Here is a 15,865-nt window from a genome sequence, read left to right on the forward strand (position 1 = left end):
CACAGATTGACAGTGGTTTAAAATACTGATACTAAATAGTGTTAGCAAAGGTTTGAAAAAAGCTTTACTCTAATTTCATTTATTGTTTTTGGAAGTAGAAACTGGTATTCCTTTTCAGAGAATAATGTGGCAGTACTTAGGAAAATAAAAAATGTGTTTGCCCCTTCAACGGAGACGTTCTACCTCTGGACATTTCTCTTTTCAGAAATACTTACCATAAATGACTTATGTATACTAATCTAGAGTGCATTATAATCAATAATATATAAAAATGACCTAAATGTCCTTCAGTAGGGGAATCATATATTTTCTGTATATTTGTACAATGGAGTACTATGGAGAATTTTTAAAGAATGAGAACAATGGTATGATCCTATTATTATTATCCCCATATTACAGAAGGTGAAGCAGACACAGTGGCAAGAACCCTACAGTGGCAGAATCATGATTTGAACACAGGCCATCTGGTTCCAGAGTCAGCTATTAATTATTACACTATAAGACAAGGACAAAAATGTTGAAAGCACAAGATTTGGAAAGAAGGAGATAAAATTGTCATTTTTTTTGTTTTACTGAAAACATTGAAGATGGCCTAATAATGCTTACTCCTAAGAAGACTTAATACCATATAACTTAATTCATATAGACTTAAAGCACCCAAAGATGTTTAATTGATCTGTATCAGTGTTCTCACACTTTTAGGTCCCATGACTCTCTTAAAAGTTATTGAGGATTCAAAAAGCTTTTGATTAGTGGGTTACATCTGTCAATATTTAAAATATTAAATATTAAAAGTGAGATGTTTTAAATGTAGGAATACACAAACACTCATTCTGTTAGCAATCAGAACATTCCACAATGTCATGTAGCCTCTGGAGAACTCCACTGAATACTCATGACAGAATGAGAGTGAAAATGGCAAATAACATCTTACTGTTATTAAGAAAATAGTTTTGGCCTTGCAGACCTCCTATAAATGTCTCAGGGATTTCTTGGAGTTCCTAGGCTTGAACCACACTTTGAGAATCACTGATCAATAAAACTCCGATTTTACTCCCAGCATGATTTTTTTTTTCCTTTATTAGGGAAGTTATGGGTTTACAGAACAATCATGCTCTTATTATCACCTTGCATTGGTGCAGAGCATTTGTTACAATCGATGATAGCACATTTTTATAATTATGCTATTAACTATAATCCATGGTTTAACTTAGGGTTCACTGTATAGTGTAGTTCCATGATTTTTTTTAAAAAATTTATTTTGTTAACCATATATATAATCTAACATTTTCTCTTTTAATCATATTCATAGCCTACCAGATTTCAAGAATTATTAGAAAGCCCTATTGATTAGGACAGTATGGTATTGGTTCAGGTTTTCCAGTGGAACAGAAGAGAGAGCTCAGAAACTGATCTGTGCTCATATGGAACTTTATTAGAAGTAGCATGGTAGATCAGTGGGCATAGGAGGTACCATCAATAAATAGAGCTGGAAAGAAATGTTTTCCATCTGGGAAAAAAAATAAAAGCAGATCCTTACCTTATGCCATTCACAAAAAAAACTACTCCATGTGGACTAAGGGTTTATATACTAAATGCAAAAATGATTAAAATACAGGGGAATATATTTTTCACTTTGGGTTACAGGATTTCTTAAGCAAGACACACAAAAAATACCAACATTAAAGAAAAGATCAACAGATTTAACTGCCATGAGATTAAAGAACTTTTCTGTTTCTCAGAATATTCTTTAATGAAATATCAAACTGGTCAATATTTGTAACACATTTTGGGATAGGGGAGGTACCCCCTATATGTAGATATAAGATATTGGCAGTGTTTTAGTTCTTGTTTTGGGAGGCAGATTCACAGGTGTTCATCATAAACACACACATAAATAAATAGGAAATAAGTCATATATGGACAAATGATGACAAAGTAACATGAATTAAGGATTATGATTAATCCAGTTCTGTCTGCCAAGTTCCCATCACCCTGCCTTCCTCCCCCAAAACACAGTGAATAAGAGATGGTCTCTTCTGTCACAATGCAGTAACAAAAAAATCCAGTGTGGGGAAAAAGTCAACTCTGATTCCACCTTCTTCCAGAGGCTTTCCCCAATGACACACATCCCTTTGGAAAGATTTAACCAAGCTATATCTATATCCATTTTCATATTTTTTTCTGGCTGCACATATCCTGTACTGTAGGTGAGGCATTCATCAGCATATCTCATCTGTTAGTCTGAGGATTTATTGACAATAATATCTTAGTTGGAATTTTACATCCCTTGTGTCTGCCGTATTAGGTGCTTGATAAATATGTGTTAAATGAATAATGAATGAATGAGCAAACAATAAATGAGACATGTTACTTGAAATGTATGTATAAAGTACCATGGGACCACAGAAGTAGATATAGAAAAAGACTGGCTACTAGCCATTCTGAAATAAGCTCTGCTTTCGCAGATGCCTTGAAACAATTAAGGTAGTCGAATTTCAGATCTTTCTGAAGCTTGATGATATTTGGACCAGAGATATAGAGAGGATCCTTTTACCTACCCATTATGCAAATTTCCTCAATTATACCTGATATTTAATAGGAGACTTATTTATTCTGTAAGTAAAGATCAAAAGCTTAAATAAAGGTAACACGAGTTTGAATGAATTTCAGTTATCGGTAGAAATGTTGTCAATCCTTTTCTAAATAGAAAGTGATAATCACTGGGTAAAGGAAGTTAGGGTAGAGGGAAGAGAGCTAGGAATCAGGAAGGGGGCCTGCAGAATTGAAGATAAACTTCCTAAACCTTATACTTTTAGCTGAGGCTTGCCCTGTTTAGACTATCAGTACAAAGAGAAATAGGTGCTATAAGCCATGCCTGACCTCCAACTACAGAATAGCAATGCACTTGACATTTGAGATGGTGTATCTAGTGATAATGATTATTACCTTTTTTTTATATATTATTCTTTAGGAGTTTGCAAACACTTCTGGATGATGAAGGTGATGACTTTGGAGAAGTATTTTACATCCACTTTAATGTGAGTAACAATTAAAGCCAGATTACAGATCAACTTTAATCTGCTTTACCTTTTAATCTTTTCCATACTTACCTAAACATGTCACCCCTTAAAAAAAATCTCCTTTTTGAGCAGTAAAAAAGATTTTGTTCTTTATTTTTCATGATCTGGGTATATCAGTAGATCTTAGTGTATAACAAACAACCCAAATCCAGTGGTTTAAAACAACAAACATGATTCTCTAGACTGGGCCGACTTAGCTGGGCTGGATTGTCTACAGTGGCCTCACTCACAAGCCTGAAGTTGGCAGGCTGGTTGGTTTATGGGCCTCAGCTGCAACAGCTCATCCCTACCCCACATGGTCTCTTACCCTCCAGTCTGATGGCTGAGGCTTCTTCACATAGTGGTCTTAGGGTTACAAAGAGCAGCAAGAGATGGCAAGAGCTCCAGTGCATACGCTCCTTTCCATCTTCTGCTTGTGGCACATCCCTTTGGCAAAGCAATGCACATGACCATATCCAGATTCAAGGGGTAGAGAAACAGACTCTCTTCAGAAAGTATTATAAAGCCACATTACCAAGGGGCACAAATGCCGGGGTGGGAGGAATATGGGGACATTTTTGCACTCTACTACCCAGAATCTGCACCTTATGAAGTGAATACTGAGATATGGCAAGTTTCTAATTGATTTGGTCAATATGATCAGTTAAAATAGATAATTCAATTTTTGAAATAAAATCATTTTTTATTCTGCATGATATAGTAGTAATTTTTTGGTAGATTTCTTGCAAATTTCTATGATGAAAATATATATTATTAAAAATTCTTTAGGAAAATAGGTATGTTCCAAAGTGTTTTGTTAATGAAAGATTGTTCAGAATTATTTTGGAGATATTATCTGAGTTCATTTGTGATTTGCAGGTACACTGGGACAAAAATGATGTCGACTTAATTCCAAATGGAAGTCACATAATTGTCAACCAGACTAACAAGTAGGTACAAAGAAATGTAATCTTTGTTTTGTGTATGCACAATATTTATTTGATTGGGCTCTAAAAATTCCTTTCTTACAACTATCCCCATTAATCATTTTCAATAGAGAAGCTGGTATGTGGTGTGTGTGTGTGTGTGTCATGGAGTTTATATTCTGGTAAGGAAAGGCAATGGCTTTCTCAGAGAGGCTTACCCTTATCCTATTTAAAATTATACCACCAATCTCTGTGCCTCTTTCCTCCTAACCCTTTCTTTTAGTTTCGTAGGCCGCTCAAGCAAATACAGTGAAATGGTTGGGTTAAACAATGGGAATTTATTTGCTCATGGTTTTGAGGTCCCCCAAAAAAAGTCCAAATCAAGGTTCCATAATGGTAATGCTTTCTTCCCAAAGACTGGTGTTCTATGACTAGCCAGCTGCCAGTGATCCTTGTTCATTGGCAACCCTGTCGCCAGTGCACATGGTGGCCTCTCCTGCCTCTCCATCCTCATCTGAATTCCATTGATTTCAACTTCTTGCTTCCCTGGCTTTTTCTGTCTGTGTCTGAATTTCATTCTGCTTATAAAGGACTCCAGTAATAGGATTAAGACCCATCCTGACTGAGGTGGGCCATACCTTTTTAACTGAAGTAACCCCATCAAAAGGTCCTATTTACAATGGGTTCACACCCACAGGAATAGATCAAAATTTAAGAACATATTTTTCTTGGGTACATACAGCTTAAAACCACCATACCCTCCTTTATTTTTTCCTTTTATAAAAATCACACATTACTTATGATCAGTTGCTTGCTTGGTTGATTTAATCTTTGTTTCTCCCACTATGACCAAAGGGACTTGGTCTGTCTTGTTCACCAATTATATTCTGTAACTAGAGAAATCTACAGTGGTGCATTATTGAGAAAGTTACTGTGGTATCTTGACTTCCCATCACCTTACCAGATGCCGTGTGGCAAAGAGATCTCTCTCTAGTGAACAGTTTGGCCTGGGTCAGGCCTTTTTCTTTAATTTTAATTTTTTAAAAAAATTTGTATTGAAATATAACATACATACAGAGAAATATACAAATCATACTACAGCTCAATGAATTTCATAAAGGAAACACACTTGTGTGATTACCAACCAGATCAAGAAATAGAACATTTCCAGCTGCATAGTAGTATTGTATTGTGTGACTATAATCACAATTTATTATTTATCCACTGTGTTATTGGTGGGTGTAGTGTGTTTCCATGTTGGGGCTATTATGAATAACACTTCTGTGAGCATTCTCTTACATGTGTTTTGTTGCTTATTGCATGCATTTCTATTGGTATATAACTGGGAGTGGGATTTCTAGGTATCTTGTCATTGCCCTGTGCTGGGCAGGATCAGTCTTCCACCCAAAATGCATTCGGTGTTGATACTGATGATGCCATACATATACAAGAGGGTACCAAGACATTTATTACTCAAATAATGAGGCCTTTGGGGGCAAGCAGGGGAGACCCCCAAGCTAGTCTATTTGGCTTGGAGCAAAGAAGGCGCAAGTGGCTCTGGTTTTTATTGCGGTTAGACCAGGGTGAGGTTTCCCATGCAGTCCGGAGCTTGCATGGTTTAAACTTCCCCACTGGCACCAAGGGAGAGCACATGTGGGCTTTCTTAGCAGGTTGTATAGATACAGAGCAAAAGAGGCAGATGGGGAAGTGAGAGTTGTCAGCAAACACCAAAAATGAAGGCAGACTCTGTTACACTATGTCATAGACTTTCTTTATGTTCATCTTTAATAGATATTGCCAAGCAGACTTCCTCAAGTGGTTGTATCAATTTACATTTCCATCAGCAGAGTAAGAGTGCTCTAATTGCTCTGTATCATCTCTAATACCTGTATCATAAGTCTTTTTAATATTAGCCGTTTTTTAATATTATCCATTATAGTAGTATTTCATTTGTGGTTTTAATTTGTATTTCTCTGATGACTAATGTGGTTGGGCATCTTTACATATGCCAGTTGCCCATTTGGATATCCTCTTTTGGGAAGTACTTATTCATCTTTCATCTACTTTTCTATTGGGCTGTTCAATTTCTTATTGATTTATATGAATTCTAGATATGAATCCTTTGTTGGATAAATGTACTGCAAATAACTTCCCCCACTCTGTGACTTGCCTTTTCTTTCTTTGTGTCTTTTGATGAGCCAAAAATTTATAATTATAATAGTATACTTTATCAAAATTTTCCTTAATGGTTAGTATTTTTTGTGTCCTGTTTAAAAAAGAATCTTCTCCTATCCCAAGGTCATGAATATATTCTCCTGTATTTTCTTCTAAAAGCTTATTGTTTTACTTCTTACATTTAGTTATAAAATCCACCTGTAATACATTTTTGAATATGCTAAGTAAGGGTCAAGATTCACTTTTTTCTCATGTATGAATATCCAGTTGATCCAACACCATTTATTAAAAAGTTCATCCTTTACTGTTGTTCTGCATGTCATTTTTCTCTTTTTTAAAAAATGACCATATAATTGTTTCTAGTTCTCTTTTCTATTCCATCAAGTTATTTTTTCTATTCCTATGCCAGTACCATACAGTATTAATACTGGTACTTTGGAAATCTGGTTAAGTCTTCCAACTTTGTTCTTTGAGATTGTCTTGGCTATTATTGCCTCTTTACATCTCCATTAAAATTTTAGTATCAGCTTCCCAGTTTGCACAGCAACAACAATAAATAAAACTTGCTGGTTATTTTTATTGTGATTGAATTGAATCTGTATCAATTGGGGCATAGTTGACATCTTAAAGTATTTAAGTCTTTTAATCCATGAAAATACTATAGCCCTCCATTTGTTTAGATATTCTTTAATTTTCCTCAAATATGTTATGTTGTTTTCTGTGTAGGCATCTTCTACTTCTTACATTGGGTTTATTTCTAGGTATTTGGTGTTTTTTATGCTAATGCAGATTGTATCATTTTTAAAATTTCTCTTTCCAATTGTTTATTGCCAGCATATAGAAATGTGACTGGTTTTGGTATATCCAGATCCAGAGATCTTACTAAGTTAAATTCACTTAATAATATTAATAGTTTTCAGTAGATTCTTTAGAATTTTTTAATGTACGTATTCATGGCACCTTTCTGTTTGCTTGCTTAGTTATTCATTCTTTTACTATTCTACTGCAGGTTATTTTTAGATTACAGTATGTATCCTTGGCCTCTTAGAATTTTTTTCTTGATTTCTTCTCATTGTTCATTGCTTGTGTATAGAAACACTCTGATTTGGGGTATTGATCTTGTACCCCACCACTTTGCTGAATTCATTTATTAGCTGTAGGAGATTCCTTGTGTATTTTTCAGGATTTTCTGTATATGGGATCATGACATCTGCAGTTAGGGAAAGTTTTACTTCTTCCTTTCCAATTTGGATACCTTTTGTTTCTTTTTCTTATCTAATTGTTCTGGCTAGACCTTCCAGCACAATGTTAAATAACAGTGGTGGTGACAGTGGGCATTGTTGTCTTGTTCCTGAACTTAGAGGGAAAAGTTTCAGTCTTTCACCACTGAGTATGATACTAGCAGTGGGTTTTTCGAATATACCCTTTATCATGTTGAGGAAATTTCCTTCTATTCCTAGTTTTTTAAGTGTTTATATCAAGTAGGAATGATGCTGGATTTTGTCAAATCCCTTTTCTTTGTCAATCGAGGTGATATGTGGTTTTCCCCCCTTTATTCTGTTAATTTGAAGTGTTACAGTAATTGGTTTTCTTATCTTGAACCATCTTGGCATACCTAGGATAAATCCCACCTGATCATGGTATATAATTCTTCCGACGTACTGTTGGATTCAGTTTGCTAGTATTTTGTTGAGGATTTTCGCATCTATATTCATAAGAGATATCAGTCTGTAATTTTCTTTTCTTGTGTTATCGTTATCTGGCTTTGGTATGAGGGTTTTGGCCTTACAGAATGAATTAGGGAGTGTTCCCTTTTCAATTTTTTGGAAGAGTTTGAGCAGGATTGTTGTTAATTCTTCTTGCAATGTTGATAAAATTCTCCTATGAAGCCATCAGATCCTGGACTTTTCTTCCTCAGGAGGTTTTTTATGACTCGGTTATTCTCTTTACCGATTATTGGTTTGTTGAGATCTATTTCTTCTTGAGTCAGTGTAGCTAGTTTGTGTGTTTCTAGGACTTTGCCCATTTCATCTAGGTTATCTAATTTATTGTCATACAATTGCTCTTGGTATCCTCTTTAGTCTTTTTTATGTTGTGGGGTCAGCACTTTAAGTATTTCAGCGCATTGCCTTCTTGCCTCCATGGTTTCTCATGAGAAATTGGCACTCAATCTAATTGGATTCCCTTGTACATAACACATTGCTTTTCTCTTGCAGCTTTCAGAACTCAATTCTTGTCCTTTGCATCCAACAGTTTGATTAATATGTGTGGGGTGTGTCTTCTTCATTTATTTTGTTTGATGTTTTCTAGGCTTTTTGGATGTGCATAGTCACATATTTTGCTAAGCTTGGGAAATTCTCTATCATTATTTCATAGAATATTCTTTCTGCCTCCTTCTCTGTTTCTTTTCCTTCTGGACTCCCATAATGTGTGTGTTGGTATGCTTGATGGTATCCCCAAGGTCTCTTAGGCTATTTTCACTTTTTATAAATTATTTTTCTTTCTGCTTCTCAGCTTGACTCATTTCAATTGTTTTGTCTTTTGAGTTTGGTGATTCTTTCTTATTCCAGCCCCACTCTGCTGTTGAAACCTTCCTGGGAATTTTTCATTTCAGTTACTGTGGTCTTCAACTCTGGTAGTTCTGTTTGGTTCCTTCTCCAAATTTTTATCTCTTTATTGAGATTCTCATATTGCACATTCATTTTTTCTTATATTCTATAGTTTTTTGTCTGTATTTTCCTTTGTATTAGTTAGGGTTCTCTAGGGAAACAGAATCAATGAGAGGTGTCTCTGATTATCAAATTGTAAAAGTGACTCACGCAACTGTGGGTATGCACGAGTCCAAATTCTGTAGAGCCGTCAACAAACTGTCAACTCCAAGGAAGATGTCCAATGAACTCCTCAGGAAACGAACCGGCAACTTCGACGAACTCTTCAGGAAATGAACTGGGATCTTCGACGAACGTGTTTGATGAACTCCTCAGGAAACGAACTGGCAACTTCAATGAACTCCTCAGGAAATGCTTCACTGGGCAGCCGAAGAAGAAGTGAAGGTCCTCTATCTGTCTTGCTTATAAGTCTTCAACTGATTAATTGGATCAAATCCAGCCAATTGCATTCTCTCATTGTGGAAGGCACGCCCTTTGGTGAGTCATCAGTCACAGGTGCAGTCAATTGACTGATGATTTAATAAACCAGCCTGTTGGTTTATTAACCAGCCTCAAACGTCCTCATAGCAATTGTTAGGCCAGTGTTTGCTTGACCAGATAGCTGGGTCACCTGGCCAAGTTGACACATGAACCTAACCATCACATCTTTCATCTCCTTGAGCATTTTCAAGATCAGTTTTTTTAAGTCTTTGTTTGGTATGTCCACATTCTGGTCTTCTTCATTGATGTTTTCTGGATTTCTATCTTCGTCCTTTGGATAGGCCATCATTTCCTGTTTCTTTGTTTGTCTTGTCCTCTTTTGTTGAACACTGTACATTTTAATATTTTAGAATGTTAACTCTGGAATTTATTCCCTTAGATATCTGCTTCTTGATTTTGTAACCAGCTGGTGATAGGATAGAGGTTTTCTTGAGCTTTAGTCCTCCTATCAGGAAGGTCTGTCCAAGGCAATTGCAGTGTGCAAGGTTTTCCCTGTCTTATCTGAGCCTGTGTCTTGTCCTGGGCTTGTGTTCTTATTACTTAGGGTTCCCCTGTTTACCAGAGTTTGAATGCCCCCTGTAATTTCCCGGAGACAGACTTTCTCCCTCTCCTGTGTGGTCCACTGCTGGATTTAAAGCAAGTAAGCTTTTGCTCAGGCTGTCCTCAATTGTTTCTTACACTGCTTTCATTTTATCAAGCTGCTTTTGCCTGGAGGGCAATTTCTGGGTGGGGCAGCTCACTGGAGAGCGGTTTCCAATGATAGTCTTTCCCAGCCAGGACAAGGCCAGAGTCCCACAAAGAGAGTGCAGGCTACCTGCAAACTGCCCTGGAGAGGGCATGAGGGAGAGGCCAGGAAGGCACCAGGAGCTTCTATGTCTATGGCTCACTGAAACTGTGCTCTCTTTACCTGCCTAGCAAATGCAACCTGGCAGCTGTCCTCTGCAGCTAGAGCAAGGGCAACTGGACCCCACTGTGCCAGCCATGAAAGTGGGGGATGGATGCCAGTAACCACCAAGCAGATAGAGCAGTTAACTTGTGTTTACTGTAACTTACCAGACTCTTCCTCTTGCTCTTGCCTGGATGCTTTACAGTGTTCCTAACACTGGACTCCCAAGTTTCAAAATAGTTGATTCAGATGGTTCCTGCCTGTTTAATAATTGTGATAGAAGGACTGATTCCTGGAGCTCCCTACTCTACCATCTCCCCACAATCCTCTGTTCATAGGTTTTAATATGTGGCTTGATGTTTCAGGTTTGAAAAAAATTTCCTGGTTGTTATCACTTTGAATTCTAAATGAATACTGACTACCCAGCTCCTCTCTCTCCTTCCATTCTAGGACTCCAATTACATGTGTCCTGTATATTCTTCAGTTTTATTCCCTTCTGTATTTTACCATCCATTTTGCTCCTTTTTGCTTCTGCATAGAAATTTTCTACTGACATATCTTCCGCTTCTCTAATCTCTTAAAATGTATGAAGTCTACCATTAAGCCTATTTCCTGAACTTTTCATTTTAGTGACTTTTTTGGTGATTGTGTTTTTCAGTGATTTTATTACTTTTAAGATTTCTATTTCCTTTTGAAATTATCCATATTGCCGCTTCTTTTCCTGAACATACTAATCACACTTATTCACCAGCATTTTGGTCACTGTCTTTATTGTGTATTTTTCTTTTTGTACCTTTTCATGGTGGACCTTTTGTATAAAAAATTATAATGGCTTTGAATGATCTTATCTTCCTCCAGAAAAGATTCACTTTGTCCTCTCATAGGATGCTACAGTAGCAAGGATCACTTGAACCCAGTTAAGGACTAAGCTGACCTGATGCAGAGTTGCAGACTTTGTAAGGCTCAGCATACCTCTGGTTCACCTACACCTAGAGTGTAGCTCTCCAGGAATCCCAACTAATAGTCCATAGTATTTATTAGGTCTCCTTTTCCTTGATGGACTCCTTGTTTCCTTGGCATCATGAGACTACTGAAAATTCTGCTCTGCTTTTCAGATATTTTCCACTTGGTTTCTTTGTGTCTTCCTTGCATAGCTTAAGAATTTCACAAATACCTCACAGAGAAAACTGCTGAGTGCCAGTGTTTCGGTTTGCTAAAGCTGATGAAATGCAGTATACCAGAAATGGACTGGCTTTTAACAATGGGAATTATTAGCTTACAGTTTACAATTCTGAGGCTGTCAAAATGTCCCAGTTAAGGCATCACCCAGACGATACCTTCTCTGATCACCAGTTACCATTGAGCTTGGGCTCCTCTGTCAGATAGCAAGGCACTTGACGGCATCTGCTGATCATTCTCTCCCAGGTTTTGATGCTTCCAGCTTCTGGCTTCAGTGGCTTCCTCTGAGCTTTTCTGGGACTTTTTCTGTGACCTTCTGTTAATTTCATCTCTTAGTTTCTGTGTCTCTTTCTGTCTTTTATCCTCTTACAAAGGACTCAATAAGAGGGCAGGCCTCAACTGAAATAAAGTAACCAAAAAGTCCGACCTACAGTAAGTCTGCACCCACAGGAATGGATTAAAAGAACATCATCATTTCTGGGTTACATATATCCTCCAAACTATCACATCCAGGCTACCTTCTCTGTATCTGTCTTCTTTCAGGGTCCTTAGCACCTTAAATCCTGGTTACTTTGGTAGCCCCACGCCTAATTTTTTCTACCAAGCCCTATGAAGTTGCTGAAATTTTACTGACTTCTCTGCCTCATAACAACTGCTTGTTGCCTGGTCCTTTTCCCAGCATTAAGAATTGGCAAATTCTCCCAAAGGGAAAAACAGCAAGCAGAATGCTGGATGAGCTTCCCTTCCTTCTGCAGCTTCTGTTTTCTCTGCTTGAGAATCTTGACTCAGATTTAGCAGCCTTGAGCCAGATGTGTTTTGGTATTTTATCTGGCTTTTCTAGTTCCTCTCAGTGGGAGCAGTTGTCTGCTACAAACTACTGCATCATAGCTAAGAGAGGAAATCTCCTCTTTATTTGTGTTTAACTGCAATTAATATTGGCTAATTACTGAAAAATCCAGACAGTACAGAAAAGTACAAAATAAAATGAAATTTCCCCTATCTCCCAAGTCCATTCCCCAGAGGAAATCACTATTACCAGGTCAGGTTTTATTCTTTCAAAGTTTTTCCGTTCTAATCCAAATCTTGATTCTTTTAACTTTGCGTAAGCAATCGCCTACCTTCACATTGTCTCAGTTTCCTCTCACTAAGATGTGCATAGTATGGGAATCTGCCTTATGGAGTTGCTATGATAATTAAATTAAAAAATTAAATGTGAGAAGTAACCATAACCATCCATGGCACATGGTAAGCACTCAGTAACTATTAGGCATTGTAATTGTCTTTTTATTTTTATCCGCCTCCTCTCCCCCCAGTTTTGTTCAGGATATTACAGTAAGTTGAGATAATTCTTTGTTTCATTATAGGAGGGACTATGTTTCTAAGTGTGTTGATTATGTCTTCAACATCTCTGTAAAGACAGTTTATGATGAATTTCAGAGAGGATTTTACAAAGTGTGTGACAAGGAAATTATTGAACTTTTCCACCCTGAAGAACTAAAGGAAGTGATTATTGGGAGTACAGACTATGACTGGGAAGCATTTGAAAAGGTATGTCATAAAGGCCAAGTTGTTCAAATATAGTTTTATTTTCTGTTTCCTGAATAATTTTTTTGCCTTTTTCTCTAGAATGCATGTTACAAAGATGGATATAACAGTTCACATCCCACCATAATCATGTTTTGGAAAGCTTTACACAAATTAACTCTGGAGGAGAAGAAAAAATTCCTCAGTAAGTATTACATCAAGAAGTAGATCTGTAATCATGTCTTTTTTAATGGTATAAAAAATCTCATTTGTGATCAGCACCATTTGTAACAGGTCATAGTTAATGTCAGAGCCACTCTAGTCCGATCAAATGTTCTCTATGCCCAGTTGTCCCCAGTATCAAGAGAACAAATGTTAATATGGATGATATTTTTTCCTATGATTTCATTCCTGCCTCTTGCATTTAATTTTTTTTTCTTTTCTTCATCCAAGCTAAATATTAAACCTTCTTTGAATAGTCCCTGTCATTCAATTACTGGGCCCTGTGGGATTAGCCAAGCTCTATGATGTCATTGTCTGTAAGTCTTTTTACCTCACATTTCAGATTTTGATCTGTTTCATGCTTACCCAGTAGTTTTCATGAGACAGGTTTAGTAACTTTCTCTCATTTTCTTACTTCATTTCCTTATTCTTTTTGAGAAACATTACTCTTCTTGTTCTTGCTTATGTGAATAACATCCATGTTGAAAGATATTCAGACTTCTCCAGAAGCCCAACCCTCCTTTCCAATCTTACCTCTAACAGATATCTTTGCTCTAGTCAAACAGTTGCATTGTCTGTATACTCCTGAGCTCACCTTGCATCTTTCCACCTCCAGAATTTCTCTGAAGCTCTTTCCCTTGCCTTGAACCTTCATCCACTTCCTTTTTGCCTCTCTGTACCTTTCCCCTCTTTAAAGGTCTAGCTTAATTCTGAACTCTGAGAAGTCTTCCCTGTGATCCCAGGCTGGCTTTCTCTCTGCTCTGAATCAAGCAATTACATCAGCAATTAGACTTAATTTCATGGACTTTGTTTGTCTTCCTTATACCTATTGAATTTTGTCCCGGCCGGCGGGACGTTCAACGGAGGCTCCGAGTCCTGTGAGGGAGGAATGGTATGGGACAAGAGACACGAGGAATGACAGCAAGACAGGTTTCTGGTCAAGCTGCAAATCTTTATTGAAGGGGCAGAGCATATATACTCTAGGAGAGAGGGGGAGTGGCTAGCAAGGGCGGGTGGTGGTCTAGGATTGGTGGCTGCTGTTGCTAGGGCGGATGGCAGATGTAAGGCTAGCACAGGATTGGTAGCTACTGTTGCTGGGGTAGAAGGCAGATTGTAAAGCTAGCACTCTAGGCGCGAATCTTAGGCGCGAACAGCTATCACTTCCGTAGAAGGCTGAGGGCAACTTAAGCCGTTATTGCATCAGCCCTAGCGGCCATGTTGCATATCTCCAGCATCGCTGAGGGTGGATTTTATACATGCTACCTTAATCGTCCCCAACAGAATTTCTCTTGCTATTTGTTTTCTTTTCTTTTCTTTTCTTTTCTTTTTTTTTTCTGTTCAGGAATCTGATATTCCAAAGCAAACTATAAGCTGCTTAAGGGCAGTGACTGTATATCAAACTTTTTCCTAATATAATCCCCACTGTCTGATGTTAGACTCTGCACATTGGCCCTCAATAAATATTTTTGAATAAACAGATTTTTCCTCTAGGGATTTTGGTCTCTATGTGGAACAGATTATACAATTTTATTTTCTTTTTAGTATTTCTTACAGGAACTGACAGAGTGCAAATAAAAGGTTTAGAGAATATGAAAATAACTGTTTGCTGTCCTGAAAATTTGAATGAAAAAGATCCCATAAGAGCACAGACATGTATTAGTTTCCTCTACCTCCCTAAATATTCTACAATGGAAAGAATGGAAGAAGCACTTCAAGTAGCCATCAACAACAACAGAGGATTTGGCTGACCTTTTAACAGGCTCTTTACCTCTTTTTGGAAATATTTTCTAAACTAAAATTACGAATTTGAGGATTAGCATAAAAGTCTTGCTGGCTATTCTGTGTGTTTACTTGTTCTTTTAGAGTTGCTGTAATTGCACATGAAATGTATTAGTTATGATATAGATTAGGCTGTTACAACAAGGGAACCTTAAACCACAGTGCTTTAAACAAGACAGAAGTTTGTTTCTCTCTCAAAAAAGTCTGGGTAGTCACTACTTGGTTTATACCCAGAAGATCTGAAAGCAGGGACACGAACAGACATTTGCACACCAATGTTCATAACAGCATTATTCACAATTGCCAAAAGATGGAAACAACCCAAGTGTCCATCAAAAGAAGAATGGATAGACAAAATGTGGAATATACGTAGAAAGGAATATTATTCAGCAGTAAGAAGGAATGAAGTCCTAAAGCATGTGATAACATGGATGAACTTTGAGGACATTATGTTAGGTGAAATAAGTCAGACATAAAAGAACAAATCCTGTATGATCTCACTGATTTGAACTAATTATAATATTTAAACTCATAGACATTAAATATAGAATATAGGTTACCAGAATATAGAATGTTTAGGCAGAACTTAAACATTTGGAAATGAATAGAGGTGACAGTAGTATGTTATTGTGAATATAATTAACGGTTCTGAATTGTGAGTGAATGTGGTGGAAAGGGAAAGTTTTGAGTCATGTATGTCACCAGAAGGAAAGCTGGAGGTTAAAGTATGGGACTGTGTAACAGTGAATCTTATAGTGGATGATGATTGTGATTAACTGTACAAATATTTTTTTTAAAAAGTTCTTTAATGAACTAGAACAAATGTACAACTCTACTACAAGAAGTTAATAATAGAGGGGTATATGGAAAAAAATGTACCTATTACAAACTATGGGCTGTAGTTAACAGTAATTTCTTAATATTCTTTCATCAACAGTAACAAATGTACCACGTCAATAGTAG

The 15,865-nt window shown here is 37.0% G+C and overlaps 1 protein-coding gene across 2 annotated transcripts in view; it reads left to right on the plus strand.

Annotated features, from left to right (window-relative positions):
- HERC5 (HECT and RLD domain containing E3 ubiquitin protein ligase 5) overlaps window positions 1–15,234 on the plus strand; it is a 55,672-nt gene extending 40,438 nt beyond the window's left edge. For both annotated transcript variants that reach the window (XM_037830239.1, XM_037830240.1), the window contains exons 19-23: window positions 2,975–3,041; window positions 3,942–4,012; window positions 12,742–12,925; window positions 13,004–13,106; window positions 14,666–15,234. In XM_037830239.1, coding sequence (XP_037686167.1) covers window positions 2,975–3,041; window positions 3,942–4,012; window positions 12,742–12,925; window positions 13,004–13,106; window positions 14,666–14,871 — 631 coding nt within the window. In that variant the 3' untranslated portion in view covers window positions 14,872–15,234. The remainder of the gene's footprint in view (window positions 1–2,974; window positions 3,042–3,941; window positions 4,013–12,741; window positions 12,926–13,003; window positions 13,107–14,665) is intronic.
- Window positions 15,235–15,865: the final 631 nt, after the last annotated feature.

Source organism: Choloepus didactylus, chromosome 3, assembly GCF_015220235.1.
Source record: "Choloepus didactylus isolate mChoDid1 chromosome 3, mChoDid1.pri, whole genome shotgun sequence".
In the NCBI taxonomy this organism is placed as follows: Eukaryota; Metazoa; Chordata; class Mammalia; order Pilosa; family Megalonychidae; genus Choloepus; species Choloepus didactylus.